This window comes from Austrofundulus limnaeus, unplaced genomic scaffold (assembly GCF_001266775.1).
Source record: "Austrofundulus limnaeus strain Quisiro unplaced genomic scaffold, Austrofundulus_limnaeus-1.0 Scaffold381, whole genome shotgun sequence".
Lineage (NCBI taxonomy): Eukaryota > Metazoa > Chordata > Actinopteri > Cyprinodontiformes > Rivulidae > Austrofundulus > Austrofundulus limnaeus.
The window spans coordinates 65,670-82,242 of record NW_013952783.1 but is presented as its reverse complement, the minus strand read 5'-3'; the positions used below and the strand labels follow the sequence as shown (position 1 = coordinate 82,242).

At 39.8% G+C, this 16,573-nt stretch overlaps 1 protein-coding gene across 3 annotated transcripts in view; it reads right to left on the bottom strand.

Annotated features, from left to right (window-relative positions):
- shf (Src homology 2 domain containing F) overlaps nt 1–16,573 on the bottom strand; it is a 91,378-nt gene that overhangs the window by 24,933 nt on the left and 49,872 nt on the right. For all 3 annotated transcript variants that reach the window (XM_014023622.1, XM_014023620.1, XM_014023621.1), the window contains exon 3: nt 2,246–2,464. In XM_014023622.1, the coding sequence (XP_013879076.1) occupies nt 2,246–2,464 (219 nt within the window). The remainder of the gene's footprint in view (nt 1–2,245; nt 2,465–16,573) is intronic.

Genomic DNA, 16,573 nt, shown 5'->3' with positions numbered 1-16,573 from the left:
TAGATATCTTTATATTCTGTCTGGGTCATATTTTTCAACCCACAACAAAATGGCTTAAAACACCTAAAAAAGGGTGAAARRGGGATTTKTGGAGGTTCAATGAGAAGGACTTCAGACCAAAGTGTTGTGGTTCCACTTTATACTGAAGGATTTAAATGTGAAAAAGAAGTATTTAAAAGCATGRTACATCTTGGTCCAGTGAAATTTGAAGYGATGTTTTAATAATTATTATTTTATCAGCCATGACATCAGTTATAAAGTCAGGAGTCAGCAGAACGAGGCAAAACTCTTAGCTCAAGTTAGGCAAATGGATAGCCAAATGAGTGCTTGTTTTCTATCAGTTTTTAGGCTTATAAAACTATCTCAGGAATGACTAACTAACTGGTATGAAACAATGCTACATATGATAACCTCTACATGTTTACGTGACACAGAACGTGTGGAGCACAGATGCATCATGCATAGGTCAATGATGTTTACTAAGTCCACTCTTAATAAACAGACTTATGTTTTCATCAAGTTGTCTGTTGTGTTTACATTGTGACATATTTTCTCATAAGATATTGACAATTACTTTACAAATGCCCAAAACAGTCAATAGATAGAAAAGGTTACCACAGAATTTAGATGTTTTTTTAATGCTTCTTTTTTTTCAGACACTTCGGTCAAGGAATGATTGGAATCCTTACTGCATAATAAAATAAAGTCAGCCAATCAATTAATTTTACTCTGCCTGTGTGTGTGTAATTTAATTCACGGCCTGAGCTTGTGTAAGCAGCRAGCAGTAAAAAGCGTGGCGTAAAAGGCTGCAGAGCATGTCAGTGTTTCTTTAACTTCAGCGTTAATCATTCTCTTTCTGCTGCGCTCTTTAAGCAGGAGGAGCGCTCCACCCCGTGCACCCGTCGCCCCTTCTTCAGAGCAACAGCAAATGCTAATTGCACTTGCTACACTTGCGTCTTCTAAAAGGCTAATATGAAAGTGTTTTTTTTTTCAAGCTACTGAGCAATCATGTAAGTAGCTTCTYSATAATGTCATCAAAATTAGGAGGTRTTTCAAAGCATTTTMTGTAGGTTAGATTTTGATCAAATTACCAATTTAAGACTCAAATGTTACTCAGTCCGTGAAAAGACCAATTAGCTGTGGAGGGTGCTTGAACTAGTCTTCTTTGCACAGCTTTTCAAGCAAGAATCTACAAGTTTAGGCATCAGTGTTAATGTTGTCAGAACATGTTTGCAAAAAAGAATAACCCTTCCCCCAACCCCACCCAAGCCCCATGTCCAGCGAGCGGTACCTGTGAGGGATTTAGAAGTGCAGTCCTTTCTTCCGTCGGGACCTGATCCAGTGCCACTTACAGAGCCCTCGTAGCTAATGCAGTCATAACAAAGCAGAGCTGTTCAAGGATAAAAAAAAGAAAAAAATATATAAAGAAAAAGGGGACTATAAAAAAATAAAATCCATGGTTGCTAATTGATTTTTCTCCCTGCTAAAGGCTTTGTATTGATTTATTTTGTTGAAATTTGAAGTGTATTTGTATTCAAAAGGCTTATCTTTTCTTTTTTAAGGAACAGCCCTGTTTAATGTTATGGCTGTGTTAGCCATGCTCAAGCTCTCAGATCTCATAGACTGCCTGCACCTACATGCACCTGCWTAACCAATCATGCCCCCCCACCCCCACCCCACTTCAAGAGAAGCTTAGGTATCAACTTAGTTTAAAGTGGCAGGAGTTGGATCAAAAACAGCAAAACAGTAGCCCGGACACCTGTGAAATGAACGCAGCGGATGCATTAACAGAAAGGAAGAAGAAAAGGAAGCCTAAACAAAGAGTTTAAAGCAGCAGCAGGACTATCACTACCTTGACAGAGACCCACAGTAGCATTCGTTAAAGCTGGAAGAACAAGCACTTGGGTTAGTAAAGCAAAACAGAAACACATGGTTTTGGTTTAATTGTGTTAAAAGGTAGGCATTGTCAATGAAGGCGCTCTTACATGATAACAGCTGAAAGATAGATTTAAACAAACATTTGTCTGTCTTTTTTTATCAAACTATTCTCAACAGGCAAAGATGAAGGTATGGTCATTCTAAAGTTAAAACATCCTGAAGTTTACAAAAGAAGAACAAATGTTGCAAGTTTATCTTTAGATTTTTAGCAGTGCTCTAGCCCCTATCTACATCTACAATCAGCAGCTTATGTTTAGGTTTGTTTTAAAACACCATGATCTGGTGTARAAAGGTTTGACGCTCATACCTGCAAAGGCTTTAGAAATCCTCTCCTTCTTCCACTCCCACGGCTGGTCGTACTCCTCAGGGGGTCGCTCGTCATCTTGGGGCAGTCGACTCTCCCTGGGACAGCGTAGGCGCTCGGGGTCCGAGTCCCCTCCGTTCTCGGCTGGCTCGTACGGCGTGTCATACAGAGGCAGCTGCTTGACAGACCCTTCCTTAGAGCCTCGACCACCAGACCTGATTTCTACAGCGGAGAGGAAACACCGTTGGTTATTGTTGAGTTTCTGAAAGAAAACTCTCAAGGTTAAATTGAGTGAAAACGCTCCTTTTAACTTGAAGCTTGAGCGTGCTCATGAATGGTAGTTTTATTGAAAATAAACATGGTTTACAGTTTTCATTACAAATTTGGTACTTCATGGAAATTCATCTTTGTYTTAGTAATTTCAAAACATTTAGGTAAAACATTGGAACACTCTGGAAAGGCAGTGAACGATAGTGACAGTATGTGTTTGATTGTTTTATGAAAATAAAGCATGAAGGTTGAAATAAAAGTAAATGGAGAAGATGACATGCAGAGGCAATCAAAAACTTGCCCTTGGAACACGTCTACTCTATCAGAACTAAAGCTTCAAGATATTAAAAAATCTTTCCATGTGTAACATTATTGTTTAATGTTGTGAAAACAATATGAATTGTATAAAAGCCCCCATTTCCTAACTCTTCACTTTATCTTCTGATTTCACATATCATCCAAATGAGGTGTGGGAACCAAGGCCATTGCATTGACTAAATATAAAACATAAATGCATGGTACTTGAAATATAATTGATTTCTGGTTTATTGCAGTCCTGTGAGATATTGTTATTGTATTTGCTTAAATTTTAATGCTAATAAATTGTGAATCTTAAAGAGGGGTATATGCATCTCAGTAATCCAGGTAGAAAAATCTCCTCAGACTTAAAACGTTTTTTTCAACAAAGAAGTCGTTTTTCAGAGGAAATATTCAACGCTTTTTTTTAATCCAGGCACACAGTTCAGTTCTATACCACCTTCAGTGCTGTATATTTCATTTTTTTAAATTTTGCATCATTGCATAAATCTAAATGCCTTGATATCTGCCTCAGTCTCTTTAAGATCCTCAGACCATTTCTGACACTCCCACTTCAGCACATATTCATAACAGTGCTTCAGGGGAGGGGTGCTCTGTGGGGCGGGAGCTCTGCTGCAGCGTGAGCTCCAGGGAGGAGCTATGTACAAATAGGCGGAGCTTTGTACCAGCAAGCGTTCAGGCAGCTCCACATGGCTACGACAGGAGATTCAAGGAATTCTCAAACATTCATGATTGAGTCAAAGCACCACCCTGGGTATGTCTTTCATGAGGGAATGACATAACATGATAAAGCTAAAAAAAGTTGATTTTGCACAATATCCACCCCCCGTGCTTAACAAATAAGGATCAAAAATCAGCAACAGCATTACGTTGATAATGAGGGAAAATGGGCCAATACTTTAAGCTTTTAAGAGCCTAAATCACATTTAAATAAGGATGAAAAAAGAACACATTTACAAATCCTTCTCTGCAATTTAAAGTGCAAACGACTCTGAAACTTTGACTCGTGCCAATTCTTCAAGGTTAGAGAGGCCAAAGGAGAAATTACGAGTATAAAAATTCAGCATGAAGAAAATGTCCTCTATCTATGTAGCTGCGCAAAAAAAAAAACTGATGTGGGCTTAATGGCTTTTCACTTTATGCAATCTTCACACAGCAAAGAAGGAAACCCACATGTTTTTAAAAAAATGCTCTGCGGAACAAAAACAGCTTTTGGACCTTTTCCAAATCTCGTTCTTATCGGCAGCTGCAAGTTTTGAACTGTCCACATTTATTTTTTTTACTATAAACATAAAAAATATCACCAAAAAAGATAGGGACCCCCTTGAAGGATTTCTGGACGCTGCACAGTATGAGATATTTACACCTGTGCAGGAGCCAGGCTTATCACTGACACTTCAAAGGTGGTTTAAAAGGTGCTTTCATGAAAAATGGAAAGTGACATTTTTTTAAACGTAGCCTTAAATGAGTTTCTTAAATATGACTCAATTACATTTCTTCACATWAATACTGAAAGTGAAGCCCTGAATCATGATCCAACCGTGTATTTCCATTCTCGTCTTTCTACTCATGTTGGAAATTGACGTAGCATCACCGGACCAAAACTAGGATGCACCCACACCTCTCCCACTCCATGTAAGCAGGTAAAACAGACCAGACTGCTAATGAAGCGCCGTGCCCTTGAGAACTCTCCTCCTCTTGCCCTCCCACCACATCTTCATCCTCCCTTCTCCAGTCTCCCTCTACTAATATGAAGTTGTTAGCAGCCCGCACCCTTTCTCCGGGGCCGCATGAAGCTGTTAGCGACCAGCGCCATCATAGAGCAAAGCAATGCGAAGAGAATGAAATATTATGCCACACTGCTGCATAATTGCCTCTTAACCCAAGGGAGCTCTTGCGGAAAAATGAGCAATGCGTTGAGCCTAATGGAGCTACCCGGTGCTGGGGGTGGCGGTGGTGGAGGGGTGAAACGAGGGGAGGCTGCAAGGCTTCACATCGCGGTGTAATCCTGCATTAGATCAATATGAAGTCTTTGAGCTGATCAGTTAAAAGTCAACATATATTCAGATTGAGGCATGATTAGGTGGCATCATCTGTGAGGGAAAAAACAAGTAAATTAAGATTTTAAAAAGGAGTTAAAGTAGGGGGTAAGAAAGGTAATATCGCTGCTGTGATGAGCAACTGGTTTGGATACAATTGTTTAACTGGATGGATGTTGTCTATGATAAATTGTAGTGAAACTCAACTTGAAAATCAACTATTTTTCACTTGCAGTGCTATATATGTCTTATTTTGTAGAGGTTTGGGGTAACGTTTATAAAACCAATTTAGATCCAATAGTTAAACTTCAAAAAAAGAGTAATTAAATTAATAAATAATGCTGGGGTTTTTTGATTCCACAAACCCACTATTCTTAAAGTCTTCTGCTTTAAAATTTTGTGATATAGTGTAAGAACACTGGAGTTCCTACATCGAGTAAGAAAAAATAGTCTTCCTGATGGTATTCAAAGATTTTTTTTAAGTTACGGGAAAATAATTTTAATTTAAGGGGGTTCTTTATTTTTGAAGTACATAAAGTACGAACAAATATCAAATACAGATGTGTTTCAGTATTGGGTGTTAAWTTGTGGAATAAATTAAGTGATGAAATTAAGTTTAGTGACTCTTAAGTTTCAAAAAGAAGYTAAAAAGTAAACTATGAGTTATGGTTTGTAGTAGTCATTTGTGATGATGGTGGTGATAATATATTGCATTTTTTTGCATGTACAGACAATAATAATGATATTGTTGATAAAAAAAACTGTACTAATGATTTGTATTTTTGTATATAAAATGGTGTATATAACCAGGATGTAGTTGAAGTATAAGTGTGTTTTTTGTGTATTTTAAATCGGGGAATCCATTACRAATTGTAAGGTGAGACACAACAAGCCATTGGCTTCTGCCACTACCTATTTGGTCTTATAGGGTTAAAGTTTAGTTTGTTTTTGTGTGGAGTGTTCTTTAATGTGACAAAATAAAATCATTCATTCATTCAACTTATAATCTCTTAAAATCAGCACCTTGGTGGACTTTGCTGACCATTACGGAGTGTCAATCTTTAACTAGCTCATGATTCAATTTTATTCTAATTTTCTAAGACATGGCTAAACAAAATCCATTTTTGATTCAAAACAGTTTGATTCATATCACTTCAATCTTTTGGTGAGCAAAGGATCCTGGTGATCTACCCCAGTCTGCGAAACTTACATTATGTCAAGATCGGTCTTCCTGGGCATTCAGTAAAAACCAATGAAGKCTGGGTCGATTTTTTTAGCGCACACCAACTGACCATATTCTGTTTGTCACACCATATTCCCGTCATACTGTTTTCACGTCCAACATCCCGTCCTCTCTCACTTCMATGATTTTTGCATTTCACTTGAGGCGTGTTTGAAAACTGGGTGGGGCCAAATATGTCCAGGCAAATTACAGTGATTGACATAACTCTGGGATTGTATGCTGGAGCACAGCTGCAGTCTGTCTTCTGTCTTCAACCTCTACCCTCTGTCAGGGGTCAGAGGTCAAGCAGCACACCCTCCCCTTAATGTACCATGTACCATCCCCTCCCCGGATGTCCTGGAGTTCCTTTCCAGATGCTGCATTTCCTCTTTTTTTACTCTTTACAACTCCTATAATCACGGTTGCCAACAGCAAATAAAGTCTGATTTATTTCCTTTGTCACTCATGTACTGAATATTAGACAAGGAAAGAAGACATTCCAGGGTTTTCTCACCAAATAAAAGAGTGTACTGTTAACAGATTATGTATGCTTCTCTTTATATCCTAAACATGAAATGTAACCAACAACTGGCCGATATTCATTGAAACAAATTAAAAGTTACTACTACTGCACTAAAAAATGGGAGCCCTCTGGGGATATTACTATATGATGAAGCCTGGACAAGCAGGGAGCTCTGGATTAAATCAAAGAACATTACCAGCAACCAATCTGGCAGCTGCATCCTTCTGCACCAAACTGCATAATCCTCATCATCCAGACCGCTCCAGTCTGGATTGTTCTTGTTTTCCCAATATTGCCAACCACTTGATTGCATTTACAACAAAGCGGTAAACGAGTGCATATCTGTGTTTTGATTGTAATCCTTTGATTACGTTCAGCAAGAACACATTTATCTGCTGCCCGGGTTAATACCCACTAGCCTCTGCTTTCTGAAACAAAAATAATTGACTTTTAGGAGCACAGGGAGTATTGAGATTTGATTGGGAGATTCTCTTGTGGACTAGTAAAGGATTAAATGTCTTCACACTCCTGGAAAAAAAAACATTGGACAAAAAAAAAAAACAGAATTCAAGAGCTTTAACTTCATTCCCAACCAACTTAATCCATTCTGGAGAATAGAATAGAATAGAATAGAATAGAATAGAATAGAATAGAATAGAATAGAATAGAATAGAATAATTTTTGCATATTTCAGTATTAGAAACGTGAAAATCAACTGTCAAAAACAAAGATGCATGTTTTGGTGTCTTGAAATGAATAAATGACACTGAAAATTCACTTTAGAAATAAATATTTGTGAATTAAAGTAAAGAAAGGCATTTTCTAATTCTACTTTTGCAGGTTGACTTCATAACTTTCCCCCTGATAAAATTACTGAAACTGAGCAGAAAAGCGAAGCAATTTCTCTGAAAGTGTTTTGTTCCCCCCTCATTCTGTTAGATTGCTCAGGTCTGTGCAGAGCAAACGGAGTCCATGTTGTGACGGTAGCGGGGCATTTTCAGCTTTATCAGAGGCCATCTGCAGATACTGTGTCAGTCAGAGAGCTGATGGACAGGGAGAAGTGCTCGCTCCTTGACCCGTGGCGGCCTGCTGTTAAGTGTCATTCAGCGCTGAGAGAGACGTTTGCTTCAGGCTGTTTCCAACAGACCTGCTGTAGAAATGTCACCATCAGTAAAAAACTACACAACCCTGTATTTTCTTATGCTCCCACCCTAATCTAATTTTGGTTCTTTGTGACTCATTGTGTTGTAAAAAAAAATCCAATGCAACGAATACAAAAAATAAATTATGAGCTTTTCAATCCAGCATACCTGGATTTATCTAAATTATTTGTGGCCTCAGATTGGAATGAATGCCACGCTCCAGATTTTTTAGTAAACATGTTTGTCCATCTCTAAGGAGGACATGTGTCTGTAGACTGTGTCTTCATCAACAGCCTCCAATCCAAACATAAAGAGAAATGCTGCTGGTTCTGTCTCTTCCTCACTCTGTGCCAGCCTTGCAGCTACGCACTGAGACATGCATGTAGGGATGTATATTTATAGGAAGTCTGTAAGCCAAGAGTCAGACCATGTTTCTTCATGCTTGGCCCAGAGAGATGGGTATTTTGGGTCTTGTACTATTTTTAGTTGAAGCTTTCTTAGAAATTACTCTCTCTGTTGGAAGCTGATTCTGACACAAAGATAAAAGAGTTTGCTGCACTTGCAGCTCACTCATCATTATGTAACTACCGGTAATCAGATGATTCATTTAAATGGTTTTAAAAACAAGCCATAAACTTATCGTAGAAACAAAATATCAAAGCCAAAAACTGTGAAACCAGGTCCTTTAACGGAAAAGGCACAACTGTGTTGGTGCGTGTGGACTTCTGTATCAGTAAATTTCTTCTTTTAACTGATGGCCATAGGGAATAGAAACTGATAGAGGTATTCCACAAACACACTGACATGTACAAGAATTCATTCCTGCACTGGGCCTGAGAGGAACCCTAAAGAGAAAACACAAACAAAGCAGAAAACAAGATGGAAGTGGGTGATGACAGAAGCCAGTCAGACAAACTAACACAGACAGAGAGAGAAAGGAAAGAGAGACGACAGTCACAAATAAAGAAAATAAATAAATAAAAAAGCCAGTGACAGAGGAGATCGAAAAGAGGGAGGAAAAAAAAAAAGGGAGAATTAGAAACTGGCAGGTGATGCAAGTTTGTCACAGAGGGAAGAAATGAACAAAGAGACCGTGACAGGAAGTCAAGGAGAGTGACGGATATGGAAAGTGGAGAACACAAACACCAAGAGTTCTAATCAACACAAATCCCTCCACAGACATAAAATAACTTTCACTTATGAGATTCAGAAATAACGACCAAAGTTTGAGAAATGTAATTTTTTTGTCTCTCAAAGGTGCAAAGATTCAGAATAATTGTCATCAGGCCAAAATAACCATTGCTGCTGCTTTTTAATGGCTTAAAATACAACCAAAGATATTACCACGAAGCACTCATTTATCACTTTGAATACATTTAAGTCATCAACAGACTAAATTATATAATCCAGAACAGGAATCCTTCCAGCTTTTATTAAAATATTTCAGTTTGTGTAAAGCATTGGACAGCTGCCAGCTGAAAGACACTGTTAGAGAACCACAGCACCAGCAACAAGTCTGGGAAACAGTGAAAAGTGACACAAAGAGGTCGGCAACAGAACAAAGAAACTGAAAACAACCCTGAGTTTCCTGCTAATATTTAAAGGGTCGCTAATTGACAGATTCTGGCAGTAATGAGCGATTAACTGGATTTGTTGTTTAAAATGGGAGYGGTGGAACACTGCAAAGAGACTCTCTGTGATTTGATCCTGCTTCATTAAGTGACACAAGCAATACCTCAAAAATGCTAATGCGCTTTCACTGCAGGGCTACTGCATGGACGGTGTCATTGATTCTCTGCAAAGCACAACTGCAATTACAGCTCTTTAGGACTGAGGTGAAAGCTCATTAATGGAAGATGAATTAGGACAGCGGACTGGAAAGATGCCCATCTACCTACACGAATCACAGAATAAGCCCTAGCAGCTAACTGCCGCAGCTTCGGCGACAACAAACAAAAGATGAGCCGTGCACCGGCATCCTCGCGCGGCAAGGCACAGATATGATTAGTCACTGCTGTCGCTTTCAGTTGAACTGCAGCAGTAGAAACTCCACTTGGACGACAGTCGAACACAAAGACGCTGGCATCTTTTCTCGGCGCACACAGAGAATAACTTAATGTGAGGCAGTGACAGGCTGCTCAGATGATGCTGTTGGATGCAGAGAGCCTCAGAGCCATGTGGGGAGCGGAGCGCTTTTCCTGCAGCCTGCAGCTCAGAACTGTGCTCGCTCTGTAGCTTTTGTTCCAGCATTCAGATAAGACTGGCGCTGGATTAGAGGAGAGTGCACCCAGAGTTCAGGTCGCGTATAGCTGGTGAAAAGACAAGACTGAAATGGGATTGGTTTWGGAAAGCCAATGGTAAGAAGAGACGAGATTAAAAAAAGAGTACAAGGGAAGGAAAAGTGAAAAGGGAAGAGGAAGGCAAGACGGTTGTCAGTGGGCGCCTGTTGTCCTGGTGCCTAATCTGCCTGGGTGGTCGCAGAGGAGGGGGACAGAGGAGGCTGATGACACGTGGACATGCCTATGATGAATAGCCACTTCATGCTTCCACACCAATGGGGGTCAATAGCCCATTAATGGTGATAGGCCTCCAGCAACAGTCAGCAAAGACCCACCCGCACCTCTTCCTGCCTCAACCTTCAACCAGCTCACATCCCCCCAGGGGSGACGTCAAGTCTGCTCATTCCACTATTCTCTGCTGGAATGAGAAAAGAAGGCAAAAAAAGAGAGAGAGAGAATACATCACAAAGCAGCATTCCAATAAAGACACAGGTAAATCAGAGGTCATGAATAAGAACTCATTTATCTGGTGTTATATAACTAGATATTGTCAGGAGCTGTTGGAGAGAATAAAACTTGTAATCTTTAAGTGAAGAAGCACAACATCRTCTTGTGCTTTTGATTTACAACACAGGAGGAAAAAAAATACAAGCGTGCAATTCAAGACGTTTGCTCTCAAAAAACATCTTAATAAAAAATAGTCTTGTCTTTTTTTTCTTTTGGATGATAATCTAATAAAGTAGCAAAAAAAACTGACAGAAGCTGTGACCTTAATAACTGAAGGAAATGAAGTATCACTTTGGAGCTGAACGAAGCTGACACTTTGTCACTTTAGCCTTCTTGGGTTGTCTCTCATTAGGACAGATAAATGCATGCTGAGATGAGACACAGATATTTGTCTCATAAACAACAGACAGCATCAACTTATTTTGTATGTTACCATACAACACTGAGTGAGCTCTGTTTGACTCGGAGAATATTCAAAACTACACTCAAAGCCCTTTTAAAAAACACTGGCATTCTACCTCAACATTGAATTTCTGACTCTTTATGAGTCATGCAAAGCTTATATAAAAAAAGGTGAAACTGCAAGAAAAGGAAAAACAAATTAGCAAAACAKMAAAAAAAATATGCGGAAAATTCATGATAAAAGTGAAGGAGACAGGAGAGGCCAGAACGCTCAGTATTGATTTGTTTCTTTTATCCTAGATGGTTACTTGTGCTGAAGCACCACTGTGACCTGTTTACCATTCCTTCAAGTCTGGAGGACGTGCATGCCCCTCGGGAAAATGTGCATGAGAGAGGCTTCGGCAAACGCAAATAGTTACACAAGYGGTGACCAAGGTCCTCTGACGTGTGTACCAATTTTGACCTTCAGATGAGCGCTGCTTCTTGGTCAGCGCTCCCCGCTTGGTTATACATGCAGAGCGTAAATAAAGCGAAGCTGGATTACAACGGTAAGCTGCTAACAGTGTTTACATGACTGTGTGATCTAATTCCAGCTTCTGAGCAAATAAAACACATCGTACCCTCCACCAGCAGATTAAAAACAAACAAAGAAGCAGCATTAATTGCCATCAAAGGAAAAGAAAGGTTAAAAATGTCTGCTGTCATATTTTGTCCATTAACCACATTTTGTGAGCAGCTGCGCGACATTTAAGTTAAATTCCAAATTTTGCATAATTGGATAAAAGTAGAATAATTTAGAAGAATAAAGTTAAAAAATAAGAAAACATGGTGGATGAAAAGTGAAACAACTGAAAGGCATTYGGCTGGAATAAATATGCAGCATTCAGAAAACAAACATTCTCTTAGAACATCTGATTTGATGCATAATCTATTAAATCTTGTGCCTGAATAAAAATCCTGAAGAAAACTGTCAGACAAGTGACCCCAGCTCTGTTTTATGGGATTCGGGTAATTTGTTACTCCTTCCTAATGTTCCTTCTAGTCACAAGTTAAATATAAGACATWGTTCAAACTCTGACATGTAACTAAATCTGAAAATAAACAATCAGCCTTACACTACATGCTAATTTATGCTAATTTACACTACATGCATTCCGGCTCAACTCCACTCCGGTCCGACCTCCGCAGAAAATACGCACCCATTATAATTAATGAGAGTGTTTACACTGGCGTCAGTGAGCGGACGGCGATCCGTCAAAATTAAATCAGATCCTATTTTTGCTGGACGCCGGAGGAGCGCCGGAGTCAATTTTTAAAGATTACGTCACACCAACAGGAAAAGAAACGAGCACAACAGCCGTATTTTCAAAATAAAACCCTTTTAGGTGGGATCATTTGTCTGAAAAATGTTGAAATCCCAGCTATATTAATAAATATACGGATATAAAATGCTGTCAGAATGTATCGTTCTGTTTGGGAAGCCGATGGAAACATGTAGCATAAAGCATATATGTACACACATGATACACGTGGATTTTATTTTGAAATCAGAAGTTTCAGAAAGACGACAGCGAGACAGTTTCAACATGGATATCAAAAGCCTTTATATTAATGTTTTCAGCTGTGTTTTGAGTTCGTCTTTCACCGAATTAATTATTTTTTGCTCTGACTTCCACATCACTGGATTTATCACGCGATCTCCTTCCTGCACACCCTCTGTCGGACCGGAGTGGAGTGGACGCTGTATAAATTAAGACACAAACGAACAGCTGCGACCTGCACACTGCAGCGCAGCGGAGCCGGAATGCATTTAGTGTAAATTAGGGGTTACAGTTTGACTAAAACTTGAGGCTATCTTTTTGTTTGTGCTATCTTTAGTCCATGCATTGCCCCAAACAAAGTGCACCATAAAACTCTTCCTTATGCATAATGATGAGTTTGATACATTCGACCTCTGAGCTGCTCTTGTCGGAAACAATGTCTGCCCTCTCTAAAACCGTCTCTGTCCGTCTGTACTAACTCAGCTGCACAAGAGTCCGCTAAACCAGTGCCTGTCTCAGTGTGCGAGCATGTTGCTGTGTTCATTGTCTGTTCTCTTCAGTTTCCATTACATCAGACATCCGACAGCCCGAAGAGGAAACTTCTGAGGAACTCCTCCAGCTCTGACCAACTTGATTCAACCTGACAGGGCAGATGGACCAGTGCAGGAATGAAATATGACGAAGCAACGGACATTTGTACAACCTCGTTTGTGCCAACCAACAGGAAAAGGTGGATCTGAACTTGCCTTTGCAACCAACCATGATTAAGTGGTGTGTTCAACACAGATGTACTGACAGAGTCCTCGTATTAACTTTTTTCTATTTTTTTAGTTTGACTGATGTTTCACCCATATGCCTGCTAAATGGCATAACTATGCTAAAGCTCCTTAAACAGATGCAGCTGAGTGCAGACCAACCCAAACACTGCACAGACTGGGAGAATAAACACAGATGGTCTTTTTTTCTTCTTTTCTGTACCACCTTGGCTTTGAGGATGCACCAGATACTTGACAAGAAAGAAGCAGATCTCTGAAAAAACTGTATATGAATTTAAGATACAAGTGGAATAATGTCTGAATGGAAGAACCATTTTTATTTTCTGTAAGCCCTGGCTGTAGATTTATGTCATAAGCTACTTAATGAGTCATACCAGATCAAAATCAAAGTTCTATATCCCTTGTTAAAATTAAAATCAATATCTGACAACACTGCAAGGCACGGTGCAGGGTTTTTTTTTTCACAAGGAAGCATTTTTTTATTTTATTTTATTAGCTCTTACATGGCTTACTGTTTATCAAAGGGTTTTAAAATTCATGGGGGAAGTTTACATATCAATAGTGTTGAGCACCTGCCCCAGTGGAGTAAACAAGACAATACAATAGCTAATGGGAAGAAAAAAAAAGCCAAAAGAATGTCAATTTGATTGAAAAGGCAAAAACACACGTTGGCACAGTTATCAATTAATTTTGTTTGCCCAACTGAGACTGATTCTGGGGAGTTTACAAAAAGACCATTCTGAGCAAGAATGAATGTCGCAAAATATGTAACCAAGCTCAAAACCAGAGTTCAACACAAGACAAAAGGCTCCATAATTCAAATCGTCTACAAATCTGTTGTATTTACTTTGATTTGGAAGACGTCCCACAAAAGCAWGCTTTTTTTTCTAAATGATGCAGAAACACAACAAAAATTCTAGAGGACAATGAATGCAAATCGACCTCAAGAGAGCAACGCAGAAAATGAGCTCTTGTAAACAAAACTGATTACCCACAAAAGAGAGAGAGAGAGAGAGAGAGAGAGAGTGAGTAACAACCCAAGTTCCAATGTAAACCTTGACTAAGCTAGTTTTATTGCCAGCTAATGAGCAAACACAGCCATTCTTACATACACAGTAGTCCATAAACTGCAGGAGTGAGACTGGTTTATGGGGCTCTGATTATTATTGTGGAGGTGTCAGCACTAAAGATTTCTGTCCTATTCCTTGGCGACTTAGGACTGAAGTGTTACCATTCCAAGAGAAGCAAGTAATGAAAAAGTCACAGGCATTAGCATATTTAATTTGAAAGCCTACATGTTTTGGATCCCTGCAGGAAGGTGGGTGGTRGCCACAGGATGCAGGATGGTGGACGAGGTTCTGCACCGAAAACATTTTCACTTGCATCCTGCTGCATGAAAAGTTAGGACTAAACATTTCTAAACAGAAGCCTGGAATCTCATGACGAAAAGCGCTTTAAAACACAGACGTATTACAGTGCTGGCCCAGAGCTGATTTATTTTTATGTAAATTCTCAGTATTTTATGCAAAAATCATTCCATTCAAAAACCTGAGCAGGATGTAGAGTTTGTCTGGACACACCAACAGACCCAGGACGACATAAAGAAAACTTTTAAACTGTCAAACATAAAAAAATGACTTACCTGCAACCATTACTTCTTATTGCTATTTAACAATGTTGTTGGTGTCTGTTGTGCCAAGCCCCAAGCTTGAGTTTATGATGCCTCCCCGTTGGCAGGACCCCAGACATGTGATTACAGCATGTCACACGGGCTTTCTTGCCAATTTTGCCAGCAGCAACAAAAGCACCACTAGTTGCTCAGGAATCAACCTCCACACATCCGTCAGCCTGCTGGCCTCTGAATTTTTTTAAATACTAAAACAAAACCCACCACAGACACTATRGCCGAGTTCTGCCAGCAGGGTGTTTTGGGAAAGGCAGCGTCACTGTTGCAGAGTGGTTATYATCATCTGACTGGGGAACTGCATGGCACTTTCCCATTGAGTATATTTGCACCATGCAGTTAAGTCACCAGCAATCCAGTAAAAACACTCACGCCAATAAAACCGGATGATGCTGAGTGAGTAATTTTTGCTTCATCCACTTCCCAGATCCAATAACATGCCATTGTGGAAAAAGGTTGAGGGGAGCGCCAAGCTATGTCTCACACCCGACAGGATAGCCGAGCCTGATGWAACAGAAGAAATAAAAGGAAAACAAACTGCCTTTATAGACGTAATTAACTAATGGCTATGCAGATGCAAAGTTAGACTAAGAAAAAAATAACCAAATTAAATGTTTCAGCCTGAGGAGGAGTGCTTGGATCATCCCCAAAACYTTGTTTATAAATGAGGATAAAAGCAATGCAAAGAGCCTGAACATGATGGAGCACACTGAACGTCATTTTGATACTGGGATAGGACATGCATTATCACAGGGTTATATACAGCCACTGAGCAAAGGTTTTAAATGAAAGGCAACGTTTATTTAGGCTGCATACGTCACACAGTATGAAATAAATACCACAACGCCTGTTTTACACAGTAATTATTCGTCCACTCAAACATGTGGGCATAAACAAACACTAAAATCTCCTCCACAGAGGATAAAACCATCTATTACCAAGGTTTTAATATCACATAACAGCCTCATGAGGCTGCATATTTTCTCTCAGCCTGGTACTCAGCCATACTGAGAAACAGCAAGTGGGAAGCTTCTGGATTCCTTTCCTCCTCCAGCTGTGTGGGCGATTACCGACACACAAGAAAGGTCAACTGGCCTACAAAACAAATATGTGGTCGGAAGTTACATACAGTATATGCATCGAAAGGGACAGAGGATTGACACAAACACATATGAGGAAGAACACAACAGGCATACCAAGAATCTGACAAGCACATGCACACATGTCAGACCGGGGCAATAATACTCCATTTCCCATTTCCCCAACATTGTGCCAACAGTGGGCTGACAAGACCCATCCCGCTCCAAGCTGCTAACACATTCCTGCACCTGCTGCCTCCCTGCCGACCGCTGCTCATCCGTTTTCTTCAGGGAGCACGCACCGGATTCCACTCCTGTGAGGTGGCTGAATGTCGAACAGCCGCAATCTCTTTGCTATGCACAGTTGTGCCGTTAACCTCTGACAAGTGTAACTCTAACTCGGGCTCTCCATTTTATCTGATAAATAAAACATACCTGTGCTGAGTGAGAGGCATTGAGCGGCAAAAAGGAAAATTAGACAGATGAAGAAATGGCAGGAGCAATCTTCAACAACTTAGTAGAGAGCAAAGACATGTTTGATTTATGGAT